The sequence below is a fragment of the Ixodes scapularis genome, unplaced genomic scaffold (genome assembly GCF_016920785.2).
Source record: "Ixodes scapularis isolate PalLabHiFi unplaced genomic scaffold, ASM1692078v2 PGA_scaffold5__190_contigs__length_132052651, whole genome shotgun sequence".
Classification (NCBI taxonomy): Eukaryota; Metazoa; Arthropoda; class Arachnida; order Ixodida; family Ixodidae; genus Ixodes; species Ixodes scapularis.
In genome coordinates, this window is record NW_024609880.1 from 43050350 (window position 1) to 43069686 (window position 19337).

Consider the following 19337-nt stretch of genomic DNA (forward strand, 5'->3'; position numbering starts at 1 on the left):
TAGCCTAAGTAATGATGCACACAGTGTGCCAGCAGAAGTCTGGTTAAAAGTGCACGTCGCTCTTAAACTACCGAAAAAAAAATTAATTAGGCGTGTTATAAAACATTTGGTATGTTTTATATTCTTTACTATTGGATTAAGATTGATATGTTTTATTTCTTATATATAACAAATCGGTTTGAAATGTGAGAAATTAATGGTAACGTTAGAATAGGATTTGAACCGGTATTTGTAATTATATATTCATCTCTTAAGGTTTGTTTTAAGATAAACTAAATACAGGCAGTCTGTGTCACTAAAAGGTACAACATACTACAAAAAAAAAGAAAAAGAAGTGCCGTCATGAGAAAAGCCGATTAGGTTTTGCTTCAAAGCTTTTTATCATTAGTGCACTGGGTGTTGTCTACAACGTAGAGAGATATTGTTCTTTCTTTATTAGCCGGAAAGGCAATGGTTGCAGGGAGTTTCAAATATAGTCGCGCTTCAGGAAAATCAGAATGACAGGGTTACTGCGAAAGCGTATCGGGGGGAAAAAAAAGAAAAAAAGAAAAAAGAAATGTTATTGCTCGATCAACCAATAAGGTTTCACTTAAAAATATATATTATCAATGCGTAGATTGCTGTGGTGAAGTGAAGAAAAAAAAATCGTTTTCCACGGTCAACAAAGGCTACCAGAGACAACGTCGAACATAGTCTCGTATGCCGAGGTTCTGAATGACGCGGTGAGAACGAAAACTTTTCAGTGCATCCCGAACAAATGATCAATTTCACCTCCCGTAAAAACTACCGAGTAGGTCCAATAACCACTGTAGTTTTAACAACTGCTCCGTTCACTTTTAATGGTATACCATCCTACCTCACCTCGTCGTTTTATTTTTAAACTTAAAACAAAAAAAATTGTTCTCTAACTTGAGCCGTTTAATGCCTGCTGCCTGCCAACGGCTACATATAGTCACGTTCCACACTAAGCAAACAATGGGCGAGCCGACATGCAAGTAAACTCTGACGACCCGACCTCGTCCGTGGCCTCTGTTCTTTCCGCCAGGTCAGTACGAGCGCCGCTGGCCAAGGCCGTATCTGTAGAGCAAGACGAGCGCCGACGACCGACGGGAGAGAAGAAAGAGGAGGCAACCCGGCCACTGCCGCAGGCTGCACCGCAGCAGTCGTCCTTTTTCAGCCGTCTTCGGCCCCAGGCCCAGATTGGGGAGGAAGAGGACTCGGACTCCGAAGGCTCCACCACCGAGGAGACCTCCGAGTCCGAGGACGAGGAGGAAGACGAAGAGGACGAAGAGGAAGAAGAAGAGGAGGATGAGGTACCCAAGACACCCACCCGCAGGACGCCGACGTCACCCGCGCCCAAGAGAGAAGAGGACATGACGTCGTCCGTTTCGGCCCTGCTGAATCGGAGTGCTCAGGCGCGTCGGGGCAGTCAAGACGTGCGTTCTTCAACGCCGACGTCGCGTAAGGAGCCTGCACCCTCAACTAGGCACTCCCAATACGCGCGGGACAAAGAAGACGAGGCCGGCAGGTTACGGTCCTGGAGAGACTCGCCGTCGGCTTCCGTGGACGACCCGACGGCGACGTCTTCGCGGTACGGTGGTTCCTCGTTTTTGGCGAACCGAAGGCGAGCCGAGGAAGATCAGGAGGAGTCTGGCGCAAGCCGTTTCTTGAGTCGGAGCCGCAGCTCGGCCCTCGTCGAGCCGCCGGAGCCCCGCCAGGAAAGGCGCAAGAGCCAGCAGGAGAGCTCCACTTCCAGGACAACGACCTCGCCTGCTACGTCGGCGGCGGCTCTGCGACGCAGTCGCCTCGCGCGTAGCAAGAGCTCCAACGAAGTCCTGCCCGGAGACCTGGATAGTCCCGACGAGGCCGTTCCAGCATCACCCTCCTACAGGAGCCGGTACAAGCAAGAGCCGCCCAGCACTCTGTCTCGGTCCAAGAGTAGCCACGCTGTCAAGGATGCGTCCCCTGACGGTGGCGACCAGAGTGGCACGGCCAGTTCCGGAGCTTCTTCCAGCTGGGCCCAGTACCTGCGCAACAAGTACGGATGTCGCACCAGTTCGGTCGGAGGCTCCTCGGCCTCCGGTCCAGGAGGCAAGAACGTTTCCAGGTCACGGAGCTCGCACGTCGTCTACAACCGCAGCGGAAGTGAGGAAAACAGCTCGGACGATGAGGTGCCGGTCAGAGGCAGAGATGGCAGTTCATCGAGGCACGACGGCCAGTACGGTGGCTACGGATTTCCCAGGAGCATGTATCTTCAGAAGCGTCGGATGCAGCTCAAAATTGGCACCCGGGGGACGGAGCCCGGCTGTTTCACGTGGCCCAGGGGCGTCGCTGTTGGCCCGGATAACTCCATCGTTGTCGCTGATAGCAGCAATCACAGGGTCCAGGTGAGCTTGCCACAAGACAACCAGATTTCTTTTGTCGGTTGGGTTGTTTGCGCTGCCGTAACTAGTCATAAGTCCCCAAAACGTAGTTAAACGTCATCTAACAATACTATGTGATTAGGCCTTTACATTGAGTCCATTGATAGAGAGCCACGAAGCTCAGTTTTTGTTTGTTTATTTATTTATTTTATCCTCAGGGTCGTGCGTAATATACACGGGACTTGGCTAAACAGTACTTTGCCACTATTTTACCGCACCATTTTTGATTACGCGGTGTCAGTATCGGGAATTGTAGAGCAGTTAAAAAATGATTAACCAAGGCAAGCAGTAGAAGCCATTGCAATGATACATAAATGAAAAGCTAGATCACCTAGCTGCACTTCGTGTTCGAAGAATCTAAAATGAACGTTTCTTTGGCCAGAGTTTTGTTCACCAGCTTTGGGTGCGGTATGAGGGGTTATAAGTTCTGACTTATACAGGATGGGGAACGTCCAGCCGTCTGAGGAGATTGCTGCTCCAGTACTAAAGCGACTTGTTTACTTTTTACTTTTGTACAATCTTGTGCGCAACAAAGACGTTGCGCACAAGATTGTATAAGATGTCGAACCAACTCGCCCAAACAACCACTCTTCTTTGTTTACTTTCTTACCAAATATTTTTTGCGTGCGTTGTTGGGGTACCATTATGCATCACACATGTTTGACATTGCTCCCTTAGTTTTTCTAACACTTCAGTTATCTTTAGTAAGACTATGCTTTCTTTCAGCCATCTCCGCATTGTGTTAAAAATTGTGAGCTATAGTTTGAAGAGAAGGTCGCTTTGCCATTTCAAGCTTCTACGGCGTAAACGGAGGGAGTATATTAGGTTTGCTTCTTTGTAGCAAGCAGGTTGCTGCTAGCGAAGCGCTGTTCGATTTTCTTCACTGTGTGCAAAGCTCGACGTTTTGGTTGTTATAAAGATCAAGAAGATTATTTTTTGCTGAAAATTTCTAAAACTGATCGCGCACCTTCTTGTTTTTCCAAAGCTGCTGTTGTTTTTAGGGCGTTCGGTAGCTTTAAAATAATCGGTTATTCCCTAATTACGAATAAGCTAAGAACGTTCCTAGGAATACATGCGTAATTAAGTTTAGAAGCGTAAAAAAAACAAAAAACTTTGTAGCAAATGTCAACCTAAAACAAAACTTTAGAAAATGTATGTTTCACTAAATAGTTTCCGTGCCCACTTCACTGGTGTGGAAATACATATCAGTCTACGTTTGAAAACTCCTGTGGTACCACCATGATTTGTTTCTGACTATGACCCACTGTTCCTGCGTTTTCATAGCATTTGTGTTTTATAAAATATAAAGGACGTCCTTTAATGTTTATTTTTTATAGGTTGTTTAGTGTTTATGGCAAGTTTAATCTATATCTTCAATTCTACGAAATTCCAAGTTAAAATTTGTGATATTACCACGGTTTCAAATTCAATATTATCCGCAATCAAATTTATAAGCACATAGAAAGTTTGCATTTTATTTCCCACTTCTTCTCAATCGCAGATGCCAGAAGAAGAAAAAAATGACCGCGAGGTAAATGAAAATACTTGAGCTTCGCCTATTCCTCACGCACAAAACAAACTGATTTGATGATTTGATATATACTGGAATCACAGCTTTCCACTGTTATAAATACATTACTCCGCACTCCTGCAAGATGTTTAGATAGTAGATTCTAAGCTCGTAAGCGAAACGGTAACTGTCCAGATTACTTGTGTAGATAAACCTCTCTGGGGGCCGTAAAGTAAATGAACTATTATTCTTACCGGGCGTGGACGATAAGCTAACATTCTGTCCTATGTCCGAAATTCGAAATGAAATTGAAGTTAGCTTCAGTCTAGGCTTCTCAACCAGCGTTCTTGGCAGACTAGTGTTCATTTCGGCTTCTTTTTTTTTGCGCTTATCGCGATACTGAATGTCGACGTTTTTCGAATAAATCTGAATTGGCAAAAGGTTTACTATACCGGCGAGCGTTTCCCGGATCTTTTTTTTTTCTAGTTTCATCCGGAGACGCAGAATCATAACTATGATGTTTTTCCCAGAGGCCTCTGCGCGGCTAGCATCCGCGTTCAGATGACACGTGAGGAGGTGCGATGTCAGGAAAGCTCCCACCCGGGACAGGTGCTGTGCAAGTGTGCACAGGCAATATCTACGTCATCCAAAGAGACCAGGTGGACCTTGATGCATATAATGCAAATACGGCGTGCTGTTGACTAACCTAAACTAATGAGACGAAACATTCGCGGTTGTTGCAGCCTTCTATACAAGACTACATCGTCTGTTTGTCTCTTTTTTTTTTTTACGGGCTAACGTGGCTTACTAAAATACTATTAAGGGGATCTGAAAAAAAAAAAAAAAACCAGCTTCAAAAGTATCTCGCACATACACGTCTCTGTCAAGTGTAAGAACGCTAGTGGGACGATTCGTTTAAGTGAGCCTTTAATTTAGGCGCCGATTGCAGCAGAACAGAAAGGAGAAAATCACGAACACTCGTATTGTTATCAAATAACGTGATCTAGCGATCGGCCCTCCTTTCGGTAACAACCCTATTAGCCCGGACAATGCGCGGTGTACGTCGAACAGTCTTTTTGCGGTCGTGCTACAAAGAAAAATGAAATGCCTGATTTTTTTTTTAAAATATAGGCCACCTTTATACAAACTACCTACCAAAAAAAAACAAAAAAACTGTCGACTAGAGTGACCAGTTTGATCTGCAAAAATAATCTAGACTCGGTATTACACAAAGTCCGAACAAACTCGACGCTACGATCGGATTCCACCAATCAAAAGCGCCAAAAGTGCACAGTCACGGTGCTCGTCTTTTTTTGTGCGTTTGCTATTGCCGGCAAAACCAATCACACACAGATATCGGTTCTGACTCAGTGAGAAAAAGGTGTGGGGAGTGAGAATTTGCAGCAAAATTTGGGTTCTACAAAGGCCACCTCATGGTTCCAGCCTTAATATCATTGTTCCTGGCCGGGCAATATGTGTCGGAGGCCTCATCGTTCGCACGGTCATCGTTAATATTTGATCTCGATGGTTCTCGAAATAGTCACTATTTGCATAACGATTGCACTTGCGCTGACATCACTGACCAATACGTCATCCTACACCTGCGGAAAATAATTTTCTTACCTCCCATTTTATACCTAGTGTCGAGAAAAGCATGTAGTGCATGTCTGTCCTCGATCGTTATTAGCGCCATTTCCTTTAACTATAGAACCTGCGGCTAAATGAGTACTACTAATTAATTACTCCGCACATTAATTACACAGACTGCCGGCATCGAGGGTCTTCTTGTCACACAGCTGCTGACACACGAATCATTTTGGAAATTTCAGAGTCGTCGACACATATGAAGCGGCCCTCCTCGCTGCTGCGACCACGAAGCCATGTCGGAGATGCTGACGCTTAGATTTTCCACGGACTGGCTCGATAGGCTTAGCCCGGTGACACTACACAGTGCGGCTCTCATACACCAGATCATCCAGCGGGCCGTGTGACAAGGAGGCACAATGGGCTGTGTTCCAGGTCCATTCCTCACCGCGCTGAACCTTCACCTGAACTCGGGGGCTGGACTCCTGTGGACACACCACTTGCATGCGCAGCTGCATGCCTCGCTCACCCGATTATACGTTTTTTTTTTTATTGTTGTTTTCTTTTTACTCTATCCTAACAAGGACCCCTCATTGTGATTGTTGCCTTTTTGCGGTTTCTTTGTTAGAGCCATATATATATATATAATGGGATTGAGTGAAGATTGACAAGTGCAGCCGTAGTAATATTGAGAACGAAGAGGGGAGAAGGTGATTATTGAATTTATTGCATTAAAGTTAGGGAAAGGGAAAGGGAAAGAGAGCTGGCGAAAAACCTTCGCCTGACCGGGGCGACGCCTTAACCGATTAGACCATCCTGGCCACTGGTTTCGGCGGACTCAATTTCTGACCAGCTCTCTGTGTACTATTTAGTTTCGAATTCGCTTAACTGGGTAGACGACAACCGTTGCTGATTTAAGGCCCGCGCTATTTCGGACATGCGGCAGTGACGTGGCACGTCATCTCAGCTTGCAAAAGTCGGCTGACTTTTGCAAGATGACGTGCCACGTCACTGCCGCATGTCGGAAATAGCGCGGGCCTTAAATCAGCAACGGTTGTCGTCTACCCAGTTAAGCGAATTCGAAACTAAACAGTACACAGAGAGCTGGTCACAAATTGAGTCCGCCGAAACCAGTGGCCAGGATGGTCTAATCGGTTAAGGCGTCGCCCCGGTCAGGCGAAGGTTGCGGGTTCAATCCCCGCTCCTGGCCCAATTTTTCGCCAGCTCTCTTTCCCTTTCCCTTTCCCTAACTTTAATGCAATAAATTCAATAATCACCTTCTCCCCTCTTCGTTCTCTCTCTCTCTCTCTCTCTCTATATATATATATATATAAAGAGTGCGTATGCAATAAAGCGCAGAGTTTCCTTCATGGGACTGTACACAAGCTCACTGCATTTAATATGGCATGTTTTGGGAACCAGTTACTTACCTACGCTTAACTAATTATCTGGCAAGTCTCATCGATAATGTGATCTGTCGCTTCGTATGGGTTAAAACAACTCGAAAGTCAACAGCGCATGCACGGTGCCGACAGCAGCACCACCGCTGCGGCGTGACGTGAAAGAGTGACGTCGGTCCATAGTCACCGACAGAGTGAGAACGGCAGGGCGTGTCTTCCGAAGGCCCTGCCCACGGCACGCGCGTTGTGCCTTCCGCTATGCCTTTGCTGCGCGTGCGCGCTCGAGGTGCACGCAACGCCGAAGCGTTGCCGGAGGTAGGAATGCTCGTGCCAGAGGCGGGACATTTGGAGCTCTACCTTGTCGTTCTCACCTTGTCAGTGACTACGCGAAGCAAAAGTCCGTCTGCTTCTTTGCAGGGGTCGCGATGATGTGGGAACGCCGAGCTCTTATTGGCTGATTGAAAAAAAGAAAATAGTGGGTATAACCCAAGGCGTCTAGCACGGAGGTATACCCACTATCATTTCAATCAACTCCAATCAGAGCTGGGAGCTGTCCTGACGTCCCCGCAACTTTTGTGCTGGAAGCAGACGACTTTCTGTCCGCATAAGGAACCACAATATCGCGCGTGGCATTTTACAAGTAAAAAAGAGGCATGGTCTTTTAGAGGAACGCCACTAGAGTGCAATATGAGAATGCATTCCATCGAAGTACGGTCGCACAGAAAACCGACGTGAGAAATGGCTTTGTTTGACTTGAAAATGATTATACTGAAAATTGGAGGATAAGGAAAGTGAGAAGCCGAGAGTCAAGAAACGAAGCCATCAGGCCGTAATGTTTACTTGTGATATAGCTCTTTATTTAGAATTGTAGACTCTTTTTATTGCTCAGGAATGTGTATCATTAGAATCATTATACCCCTGTCAGAATGGAATGGGCAAATCTGCAAACAGACTTTCCAATTCTATGCTTTCCTGGATTTAAGTGCTTCAGAATTTCTTGTCTAGTAGGGAGAAATACTGGGTAGCAGAGGACAAAGAAACTCATGAAGAAATCTCAGGGTACACGGAGGGGTGTTTTATTACCCTGTTACAGCCTATGTTTGAAAAAAAAAATGTTGTGCAAAATTCAATAATAACTGTGCGAATATTAAAAACAGACGTTAGTACAAAAAGTTTTCGAATCTTGCAATCGAGAATGTCCTGATCCGCAGGTAACTGAAAATTTGAGCGATGCATTAGGTGGTAACAAATGTCTTCGGGTGACTGAGTTTGCTTGATTGAGTCTTGAACAGATATCATTTCGAAATCAAGATTATGGCATATTATCTCGCTTCAATTGTTCTTTTTGTCCGCCGGTAATTTTCAAAGAACTATATATATGAAGGCTGGAACACATGTGAAAACATTCAGCCGGAAATTGCATAAAATTCGGATAATGCGAACACTTTGGCGTGCTATTTTTTAGAACAAAGGAGGGTTATTTATACGCTAAAATCGTCAAACCGGGGTCGCACTGCGTATACATCATACAAACGACAGTCTGGAAACATGTATTCGAACGCGATTCGCCGCGAGATCCTTGCTTCGAATGCCACATTGAAACAAGTTCAAGGAGAAAACCTGACACGCGGCATTCGGACCACGAATATTGCGGTCACTCGAGTTTGCAGACTGTCGTTTGTATGATATATGAGCAGTGTGACCCCGGCTTAAGGCACGAGTGCCTCGTCAGGCTTTTTAGCCTGACAAGGGACTGGTCTTTTAAACTTAAACTTTCGCCTGCTTCTCGATACCGCATTGACACTGATTCCATGGAAGCGAATCGGGCAATTTGCGGGTTCCGCCTTCTCGAGGATTTGCGCGACGACCTCTCTTCCGCCCTTTCAAACTTTTCCCTGCCTCGGTCGTGGTGGTGTGGGTGCCAGGCGCCGCAGGGATGGAGGTAATTAGTTGACTCAACTTGCCTGCGAGACTCTTATCCAGGCGACGGTAATCTCATGGCCTCTTCCTCCCATGGCGGACTAGGCACACTTTTACAAGACCCTGAAACAGCACTACTCACAACTCCCGGCACTCAATGCAGACACTGCCTACACTACAGCCCCAGGTTACTACCTCACAAACAAACACACTGAGAACCACCCAGCTTAACACACGCACCACCCCGCCCGCCTAGGGTGCCTTCATATGCGCTTCGCATAGGGTGATGCCAACTGCCCCTTTTCCTTTCCCAGTCCCTCTCCCAGCGCCATTTTGGTTCTTTATTGTTTCGCCGTGCGCTGAAAAGTGGCCTTCGTGTCCATCGGTCCTCCCATCCGGGGGCGGAAACGCTAACCCTCCCTCCATGGGTTCCACAACGCAGCTCCGAACTTGTGAGATAAGGTGCTTGTTTCCGGGAGGGTTGTAAGCCCCACGGATCATCGCCGAGAACCAAGATGGCTGCTGGTCTGTCGGCGAGTGGTGTTACAAAGAATGGCGTCACCCTAGCAAAGCGCACATGAAGGCTCCCTGCGCCCGACTTTTCCCCTATCGTTTCAGGTCAGATCCCTTCTGGCTCATGGGATGCGCGTTGACGTAGTCGGATGGTAAAGCGCTCAGTGACCTATTGATGTTTTCTGGTGTAGTTTTAAGGTGCAATGATTCCAGCAAAAAAAACTGTAGGACATTTATCTTAATGTGAATGATGCAAGCGTTCTTCAAATCAATGTGCGGATTCTTAACGTCGGATTCCTGTACTCCGTTTAACCTTATGTATGAGCTCACCAGCGCTACGATCGAATATGCCAATCAAGTTTTCTATCACGGCATTTCGCGTGTTGCTATGCTTGTGTTACCGTCAACTGATTCTGTCAATCACGCAGGTTGCGTCGTGACGTAGGGGTTTTAATACGAGCACTCGTATTTTTGTTGCGACCAACGTAGTCACCCCGTTCCGATACTTAAAACAGAGCCTAATCGGGGCTTCGTTGAACGTTCGTTTTAGTTATGACAAACATTTGCGCCAGGTGGCTTAATTCATCGTGACGCATTATATGATTCTTGCTCTTTGGAATTTATCGGGATGACGCGCTGCAGGCGAGGATGACGCACAGGTTGGCTCGACACCACGGCAGTCCGCCTAAACGTTTTTGTCTGGCGTCACCATGCATGTCTGAGTTGCCTCGATTGCGCACTGCCAAGCAAGCGCGCGCGCACACTCACGCAATATAGGGGTGGGCCCTTCCAAAGCACCCCACCACTTCCGGCGACCCTCAGCCAGAAAGGATCTACGCCACGACGACTGCCAGCTGGCACCGTCTGTCCGACATTTTGGTCTCTCGTCTGACTGCTTCCAAAAAAACCCATGGAGACGAAAACAGGCCGCTTGTCGTCACAAGACGGCAGGGCGTCTAAACTCGTCAAACACAAAGTTTGGGCCGACGTCGACAGAGCGCACTGATTGGCTTATCACGGCGATGACTTCGCGTTTTATTCGCCGACGTCCAATCGGCACGCTCTGTGAACTCTCGGCTCCAACTTGATGTTTGACGAGTTTAGAGACTCAGGACGACGGGTTTTTTTTTTTTCCACTTTTAGCGCTGTCTACATTTTTATTTAGTTAAATGCTCGAAAAAATCTCGACGCACGGGGTATTCCGTATAAGGGACCGAGTGGGTCGAAACGAATAGCAAGGTTGACATATCACGGCACGAGTCGATGATGTCCTGAGGTGTAGAGGGATGACACTACATTCCATTTCACACTTTGTCCAAGCGCAGCCGACGATCCCATTGGTGGAGCAAATCAAGCGACGTCAAAAGGGCATTGTCATGGCGAGTCCTTGTACGTTTCAAATCACGCACAGTGAATGCGCCGTCGTGACGATGCCCTATTGGGACCGCTCGATTGGCTACGTCAAATAGTAAGGTCGGCTGCGGAAGGACGTGGTTTGAAATAAAGTGTGGAAAACTACGCTCAGAGTCTGGAAAAGTACGTTTTTCCCCTCTCGTCCTTTTGCGTCCCCTATTCTTCCTTTTTAGATCCCGTGACATTTGTTGCCTCGTGCACGTGTGTCACCGTTTGGTTGCGTATATAGAGCTAGCTGCACGGGCGCCCTTTGCGGCAGTTGTGGTTCTGAACGGGCGACTTTTTGAGCGCTAGATAAGACGTTAAGAAATAATCGGGATATATATTTTTTTTACTCTGTTGTGAATTGTTTTTAGCGAGCAGGACCACGAATGGCGCTTCTTGCGTTTTCTGCCAGGCATGCCGGCAAAGGGGCAGTGGCGACCGGCGCCTTTGATTCTAAGCCACAATGTGTCTGAATTGTCGGTACTCTGAAACTTAGGTTATATTGTGAGAAAATGAGTTTCAGGCAGGTCGTTCCGCTCCTCCGAAGGGGTCGAAATCGAAGACTTTCAGAATGCTAATCGTCAAATGAAAACGAACCAACTTGAGGTGTCGTGAACAATGCGAGAAAATACGTGACGCTGTTTTGAAGTTAACGATTCACGCAGCTGATCCTTAAACTAAAATGTAAATAAACAGGTAAATTCACAATGGACGCGAGTTTACAGAAAAAAAAATCAAGATAATAATTTTTTCTTATTCTTGTGATGCTATAAGGGCTTGGTTACCAAGAAAGAATAATGTTTGGAGAGTTTGGCCTCCATTAAACAATGTTCAACACTGCGATCATTTGAAAATGTGAAAAAAGAAGTGGATTATAAAGATATAAATTATATTCCAAAATAATGCGTTCAACAAAACTCATCAAACTTTCAGAATCACTCCGAAATGCCGTTTGCTTGTCCGAGTCACCACCGGAAAAGCGAAAGTATAGAGGCGGGCTGGTTAAAACACATCATAATCTAAACCCTGAGACAAGAATAAATAAAATAAAATACCGGGAAAGATGACATATAATCTAAATTGACCCACTAAAACCCCAGACAAAGGCAAAGTTGAGGACAAATACGACGAGTTGGTATAGGATATACCTATGAATATTAATTTTTTCACTTGTCTCAGATTTTTAATCGTCTTACCCAACAGTGACATATTGTCTAATCAATAATGGTGATGGCCAAGTTTTGTTTTTTTACCCCTTCAGATAAAAAAAAAAAAAAAAAAAAAAAGATCTTCCGTTTGGAGTTCTAATATATCGATTAACAACCACCTCGCCCGACTAGGAACGTTGTCTGCACATAACCTGAAACCTGTGTCTCGGGGTTGAGATTATGCTGTCACCGCCCACTTTCTTATTTTTAGCATCTTTAAGTTAAACACGTTTCGATACAATAAAGCTCACTCGCGTTAAAATGGTGTCGCAGTTTGAATCAGTGCTGAATAGACGTGTTGGTTAGTGGTGGGAGACTTTAAACTGCCGATAAAAACTCGAAACCTATGGGCTTACCTTTCAGAGAGGGTGATATCAAATCGCAACACTGATTATGCTGCATGGGAACTTAATGAGCTTATTTGCTATATTTTCTTTCTTTTTGGGGCGCACACTCCTACGCGAGTGAGCCCTACTTTGTTTTACTTCTCCTACTTTAGGCGTCGTCCTTTGCAATCCTGTGCTTTACTGTTTACAGCCCACTTGTAAACTCTGTGGCGTCTTGTAGCGGTCACGCTAATATGTAGAATTATTTGCAGCTCGTGGATAACACACAGAGATACAGTTTGATATCTTAAACACTCTAAAAGCTTTGTTATGGGACAAATTTATGACCGTACTTTGGGGATTACTTAAATCTAGAAACTAAGTGACTCGTCTTCCCACATTAGCAGAGAGGTTTGCAAGTAAGGCTTGTTCAGTCACAAACATAGTGAATTGCGCTACGACAAGAATAGAGCATGCAGTTTAAAATCATTTTTACTCACTAAAATAAGTAAATATTTTATTTTTTCGCTCCTTATTAACACAACTTAGAGTAATTCAGGACGGGGGCGGTATCTCGTGCTAAAAATGAAACGAACACGTCGTGGCTATTTGACAGTAAAAGCATTAAGAGGAGACGAATGAAGCTGCTGCGAACGAATTCTCCGGGTCTGTTTTTCTTCCATTGTGCGAAGGCGCCGTTTTGCTCAGAAACACGTCTAGGGTAGTTCGATCAAAAAATGTGAATTGCAATATTGTCTTACACAATGTTTTCCTCCATAGAGGTTAGACCTATATCAGTTTTTTTAGTTATTACAGATCCCTTAGTCGCCTTAGGCAACAACAATATGTTTTCTGGTTAATGGCGAGGAAACGAAAACTTGTAGAAACCACTATTAGAAAAAAAACAAAAACAACAACAACAACAACAACAGGAGCAACAGTGTACGAGTGAAGTGACGCTACTGCTCAAGGGAATATCAGACTTTCGCGAGATTCGGTGGTGCGAGACTGTTCAAAGTGCCCGGAGCTGTTGATAGCAACTCGCACATCCCGTTTTTTCGACCCGTTCTTTTGAAGAAGTGCAGGACTTGATCCGCAAAGATGGACCGACACGTATGGCTCTGCGGAATCCTCACTCCTTCTAAATTTGGAAACTTGGAGCTTCCGGGTTCTACGAGTCGATTCAAATGAGGTTTCCTCTCCTAAGGCCCGGATAAACTCTTGCGAGGAAAACGCAGGGGCCGGAAACTGTTTGTCTTGCACTTTGTATGGGATGGCAAACATACTACGCGAGCGTACTCGTGGAGAGGTGGTCGCACTGTATATTACTTTCTTATTGGTGGAGATGCTACGCAGCGGTGCAGCCCTCGCAAAGAGTGCGACGTGGGAATTGAGCGGAGTGGCCTGCAGCTTAGGTTATATTATAAAGACTTTTTTTTTTTTTTTTTTTTTTTAGAAAGCTAGATATCTCGATTTGTAATGCGGCACGTGTTTCCGATCTTTGTGTTCAGCAGGAATATACCTTGTGAAGATAAAACAACATCTTACTCATTTAAGAAAAAAAGAAAAATAAATGCGAGAGACGAAAAAGGTGGCAAACACAACACGTCTCAGTTGAGACGTTTTGGGGTACTCCCCTTTTTCGTCCATTGTTTCCAGTTTTTTCAAAAATGTGTAACATAAGCCAGTTCGCCTGTTCACTCACTCTATCTTCAAATAGCTTAGCTGCTTAGAGCCACTGTGAAGTAATTGTCATCTCACCAGATGGAGAAAATAATGTGTGCGAATTTTCAATATAAATAGCTTTACATCTTCTGAAAGCATATTATCAAAATGTCACATATTCTACATGCACTCACCCAGCAACGTATTGGCGTTTGGCGGATCCAATGTGTGTTTGCTTAAACAAGTGCTACATTTCCCGTTTTAGCAATAGACACAGGCATATTCTATACAAAATTACCCCGATGTGCACTATTAGCCCCGAGAGCGAACACAAGCGGCGCTGCGGGCGCCGCGCCTTGATTGGGTGAGGTGCAGCGTGACGTTAGGGAAAGGACTCTGCCTCGCGATCTCGCATCCGGCTCGCTTCCCTGGAATGATTTCCTGGTTTGGCCGTTGTGTGCCGCAAGCAATTTGAGGAGCGGGATCTCCTTTACCCGGTGTACAAGATGCAGGGTTAGGCCGATACCGACGTGCTTCCGTACCTTCTATAAGCGCGCTTGCCACTTATACATTTATAATTGGGTTAAAAATCCCGAAAGCTATCGGCGGAAGCAATTCCGCTGATGAACCTCCCTGTCGGTCCACACGGCAGAAGGCAATCATTCGAGGGGTCGGTGAAGCGACGGCGTAAGTGCTTCAGACGCTGGAATTCTGTTCCTTGTATGTTCATGATTTAGGAGAATATTACATACCGCTTTGCAAGCATTTCAAAAAGCATTTATATCAAAGGCCTTTGTGCGGTCGGCAAACTAGCTGGCGACCCGGACTCTGCGCGTGCTATAAACTGCATGCGCTCGTTCGCAGATAGGTTAAAGGCCCTGGGTCTGAAGGCTTCTGAAATGTTCGTGGAAAAGGGTTGTTTTACATAAATGCAGATTCTTCGTGAATTAACGATGTAGTTCGTACACGTATGCAGAATTTTTTTTTTTTTAGAACACGCACATTTACTGGAAGTTTTTTTGTATGGTAGCAGGAGAAACGGCCGAATTACCCCCAGTTGCCTCTACGAGATGTATTCAACTGCCCAAAATATGCACAGCAATAGTACCGTACCTTGAAATGTTCAACCTTTTTCCTGACATTCTTACTTTATTCCAGCCTGGTGTATTCGAAAAATACACCGTTTCGTATTAATTGTCATTTTTAATTAAAATAGACGCTGCTGCAGGTCCCCCAAAGCTTCCTCAGGCTCCAAACTCCTTACAGCTTGACTCTCTAACAACACAGGAAAGCAGAAAAGACAGCGAGCATTCGAACGGCTGTCCGATTTATAGATGCTGCACTAATAGCAGAAAATGTGGAAGCTGTGAAGGGTGACAGTTTGCGTGATTAAAGCTTCTGGTAGTTTACCTTCAGGACGATTTGATTTAGCTAAGATCTCAATTTTAGGACCTAAGGGACTAATAACAGGCTAGAAACCTTCACCTGCGTTTGTTGTAGATTAATTACCTGAGTGATAAGTGACACTTGAGTGATAAGCCACGCAAACTTCTCGGGGCTCATATAACATTAAAACAAATAATATATTTTCGAGAAAAACGTTAGCGCTATTCGTAAAACGCGCCAAGAAATTCATCATGGTCCGATGACGCCGACTGTACGAGTAATGAATGGGGAAACTTATATTTCTCGTTAGAATTTTCACCGGACAACCTAAGCATAATTTTAGAAATGTTACATAGAAATGAAGGTGCTTCTAAACAATAAGATTACAATCGCCAAAATACTACTAATAGTTTTGACGATAGTAATTCTCGTCAACGAAGGGAGCGGCTGCCTGGTTGAGAATTTTTTCCGTCCGCTAAGGGATGGAGAATTTGCTTTGAATAGTTCCTCTTGGTACCGCTCCGTGCTTTTGTTTTCAGGACTGAACGGGCGACGCGCTTGGTCCGTTGGCACATACACTGATGTTTGTAGTGTTAGAGCATCACAAAAAAGCACTGAAAGCTGATTTCCAGTGGGTGTCATGGTTGTAACTTTTCTCCATTCAGACGAATAAAAAAAATATTAAAGTATTAAAAATGATGGGCGGAGAACGTTCATGGCGGACATGCGTGGGGCATGCCAGCGGGTATAGCATAAATAGTGCCGCCGCGCTGCAGAGCTTGTAAATGTTTAGTAACTGCGGTTTGCGTCACATATGTATAACATATGGTCAGGCATATGCTGTCACACATCTATGACAGAATGACCGAATTCTACCAAGCGCCGGCCAATCACGGCATAGTGAGCCTTCGCCTAGCACGCCATGATTGGCAGGTGCCTGATCAAATTCGGAAATCTTTTTTGATGCGTCGTACGGATCTTTTGTTGGGCATGCGTCACGCGACTTTGATGGGGGCGCTTGTATTTTGACAGATTATGCTTCTTTCGCGTACTAGGTTTTGATACACGTGAAAGAGCGACCTTTGATGAGAGGAGAGATCTCACCATGAACGTGAACTTTACTTATATTTTGTTACGTTACTGTTTTGAAGTTTAATTACTTCTCATTTCGCTGTAAAGTTATTCTATTTGTTTACAGGAGAAAATTAGATATAACAAAGTATGGAGACCCCTAAAAAGAACATTGCGTCTATAAATTCACGAGTCTATATGAGGGCTACTGATTCATCCGGCCTCCTCCGTGTAAGACATCACCTCACACACAAAGACCACACAAAAAATGCAATGTGCCTTTTTGCACCTCTACAATCAATTAATCGTAAAATAATTGAACAGGACGGAGACCCTATTTCCTCCTTCTCAGTGAGAAGGAGAATGCCGGCCAAAAAAGAAAGAAGAACGTCTCCGCAAAAAGAGCCCGTGGGCATCCCACGCAAGCTCATAGATCCCCCCCCCCACCCCTCCCCCCCTTCCCGCTTAGCGACCCAAGTGACTGCTGCTCGAGGAAAAGATTCGGCACTCTAACACGAACAGTGAGTCGCCCTCTCTCCCTCTTCATCTCTCTCAAGCGAGACAATTCCGATCGGTCAACTTGGAGCAACGCCCTTCTTTGTCCAGCGAGTTTGATAGCCGCAGAAGTTTCCCTCTTGGGAATACTAATCCGCGAGCGTGCCCTTCTGTATGTCCCAGACTCGGGCTTTGAGAGGTCGTCGCCTCCCCAGCTTATTATCAGGTTGCGATAACTGTGCGCTCCCGCGGGTCTCGCAGTGATAGCTTCTGCTTTCTGTGGAGCCGCCTGTACCGAAGGAAGGAACGTAATACATGGTCCCGAACTCGCGTTGTTTAACTTAGTTTTTTAGTATTTTAATATTTTCCCCATCAATCAATGATATTAAGTAAAGTCACCAACTAAGCTGCGCTTGAAGATAATGATGCTTCGGACGTTTTAGCGCCTTTCATTGTGGTTGCCAGTTACGTGAAGCCTTATTCGAAATCCCCAAAAAACACGTTTCTACTCTACAAAAATGTTGACACGGTCGACGACGGACAAGAATGATTTTCCCCGAGTCTCCGGACAGCGTGTCTAACACTCAGAAAGTCATTCGCACTCTGTAATTATGACGATCGCCAAATCCCTCGACTCTGCACCTAGCACCGAAATTGCGGCGACCGCGAGACAACCTGGAAAAAGGGTGCCGATACTCTAAGCGGAGCTGAAATAGTCAGTGGTATTATGATTACGGTTTGTGGTGGAAAAGTCTGGAGGTGCCCGGCTTTCAGACACATCACAGTTGCGCCTAGAAAGTTTTAGTTTTGTGCAGCTATCCTCTCGTGAAGGTTTTGGTTTTGGCGCCGAGAAAACAACAAGAGTCTGCGTTATATGGTTCTTTAAAAAAGAAAAGAAAAATGTTTCACTAGGTTACATTAGAGATATTTCAACTATTTGCGACGAGCTTGTGTCATAAAAAGCCAAGTTCCGAGCTTTATTTATTTTTAAACAATTCGGTATTTACATTTACATAAAAAAGGAGAAACCAGGAGATACGTCGCAGTTCAAAAGGCCGAAAAGCGATCTTAGGTTATAATATTATGAACTGCGTATCATGTAGTAGAGTGTTTAAGGAAACGTGTACATCAATGTTACAAACCAACACACACAAAAAAATAGTTACTAACATTGTAAATTTTTTAATATAGGAGCGCTTTATTCTTTTTTATTTTCTCTTCAGCAGAAAGCTTCCTTGTTTGTGTCGTGTTTCCGGTGAAATACGAGGAGTACCGCGAGTGTCACGCCAAAGTGCGACTCATAAGACACCTTATGTAGCGCAGGGCGTAGCATGTCCGCGAGCATCTCATTTTCGTTACACAACCAATGGGATTGGGGCTTTATCCGATAAGAACGCCTAAGAAGAAAAAATAATCACAAAGCAAGCAGCGGGAACAAAATAGGCACCGTCCTGCGTTTACTTATACGTTGTGACTCGCGAGCAACCATATGTAAACAAGCAGTCTAAGAAACCTGGAGCGTCTGTTTTCCCGCAAAGCGCTTGGAGGGTCAATAGCAGTAATTTACAGAGTGCATTCGGCGGAAACGAAATTTATAATATGTCTACAAGAAAAGAAAAGAAAAAAGCGGTATGCGCTGAGGTGCCGAGCGTGGTGAAACGTTTCACGCTCAATGCCATAGTGCAGGCAGTCTTTTTTTAGTCTTAAACATATTATCAGCCCCGTCATTGGCCAAGTTTAATCCGTAAAAAAGAGCGATTGTATCTCACAAGTGCATTGTGGGAGTGTCGTGGCTCTGAATTTCCTATAGTCTCGCAAACATTGGGCATACAAATGGGCAAAAACAACAACAACAACGCCTGACACCATGTTTTTAGGACATTCTTTGAGGTCTTGTTCTTTAAATTTAAACAATCGAGATGCTATCAGGCAAGAACGCATGCCATACATATGTTGAACGTCACAAATTACTTCAACTTATAAATTTCCGAGACATGGAGGTAGGAAGGTTCTGGAGGCGACATGACGCCACAAGAGGGGTAGCCGGAAGTATGGAGGGACACGCCTCACACGATGACCAAAACCACAGCTGCTTTGGTTACCCTCGGGTGCACCCGAAACAAGAGAACACACGATCAAAGAGAAAAAAAAAGCGGAATGACGTCGTTGTATCAAACATCAACGTCTCAAACAGAACGACGTATTGAACGTCACGAATTACTTATACATACAAATCCCAACACAAGTCTGCTTGCTGAAAAACCATGTACCCTTTCCGAGCTGGTTCGCAGCTACTAACATACGTATATTATCAGGCCTTGTTTACTGATAAATATTTGCACAGCGTGTAACTAAAAAAAAAAAAAAGAAACATTTGCAGTGTTTATTTTATAGCAAGAAAAAAAAAAAAAAAACTCCGCATGGCCCAACGCTCAGTC

At 45.0% G+C, this 19337-nt stretch overlaps 1 protein-coding gene across 3 annotated transcripts in view; it reads left to right on the top strand.

The window, feature by feature from the left end:
* LOC8052061 (RING finger protein nhl-1) overlaps positions 1-19337 on the top strand; it is a 247621-nt gene that overhangs the window by 217771 nt on the left and 10513 nt on the right. For 2 of the 3 annotated variants that reach the window (XM_029990490.4, XM_029990489.4), the window contains exon 3: positions 1046-2387. In XM_029990490.4, the coding sequence (XP_029846350.2) occupies positions 1046-2387 (1342 nt within the window). Of the gene's footprint in view, positions 1-1045; positions 2388-5762; positions 6152-19337 lie in introns of those variants that run through there. The other variant, XM_029990491.4, reaches the window with a different exon arrangement.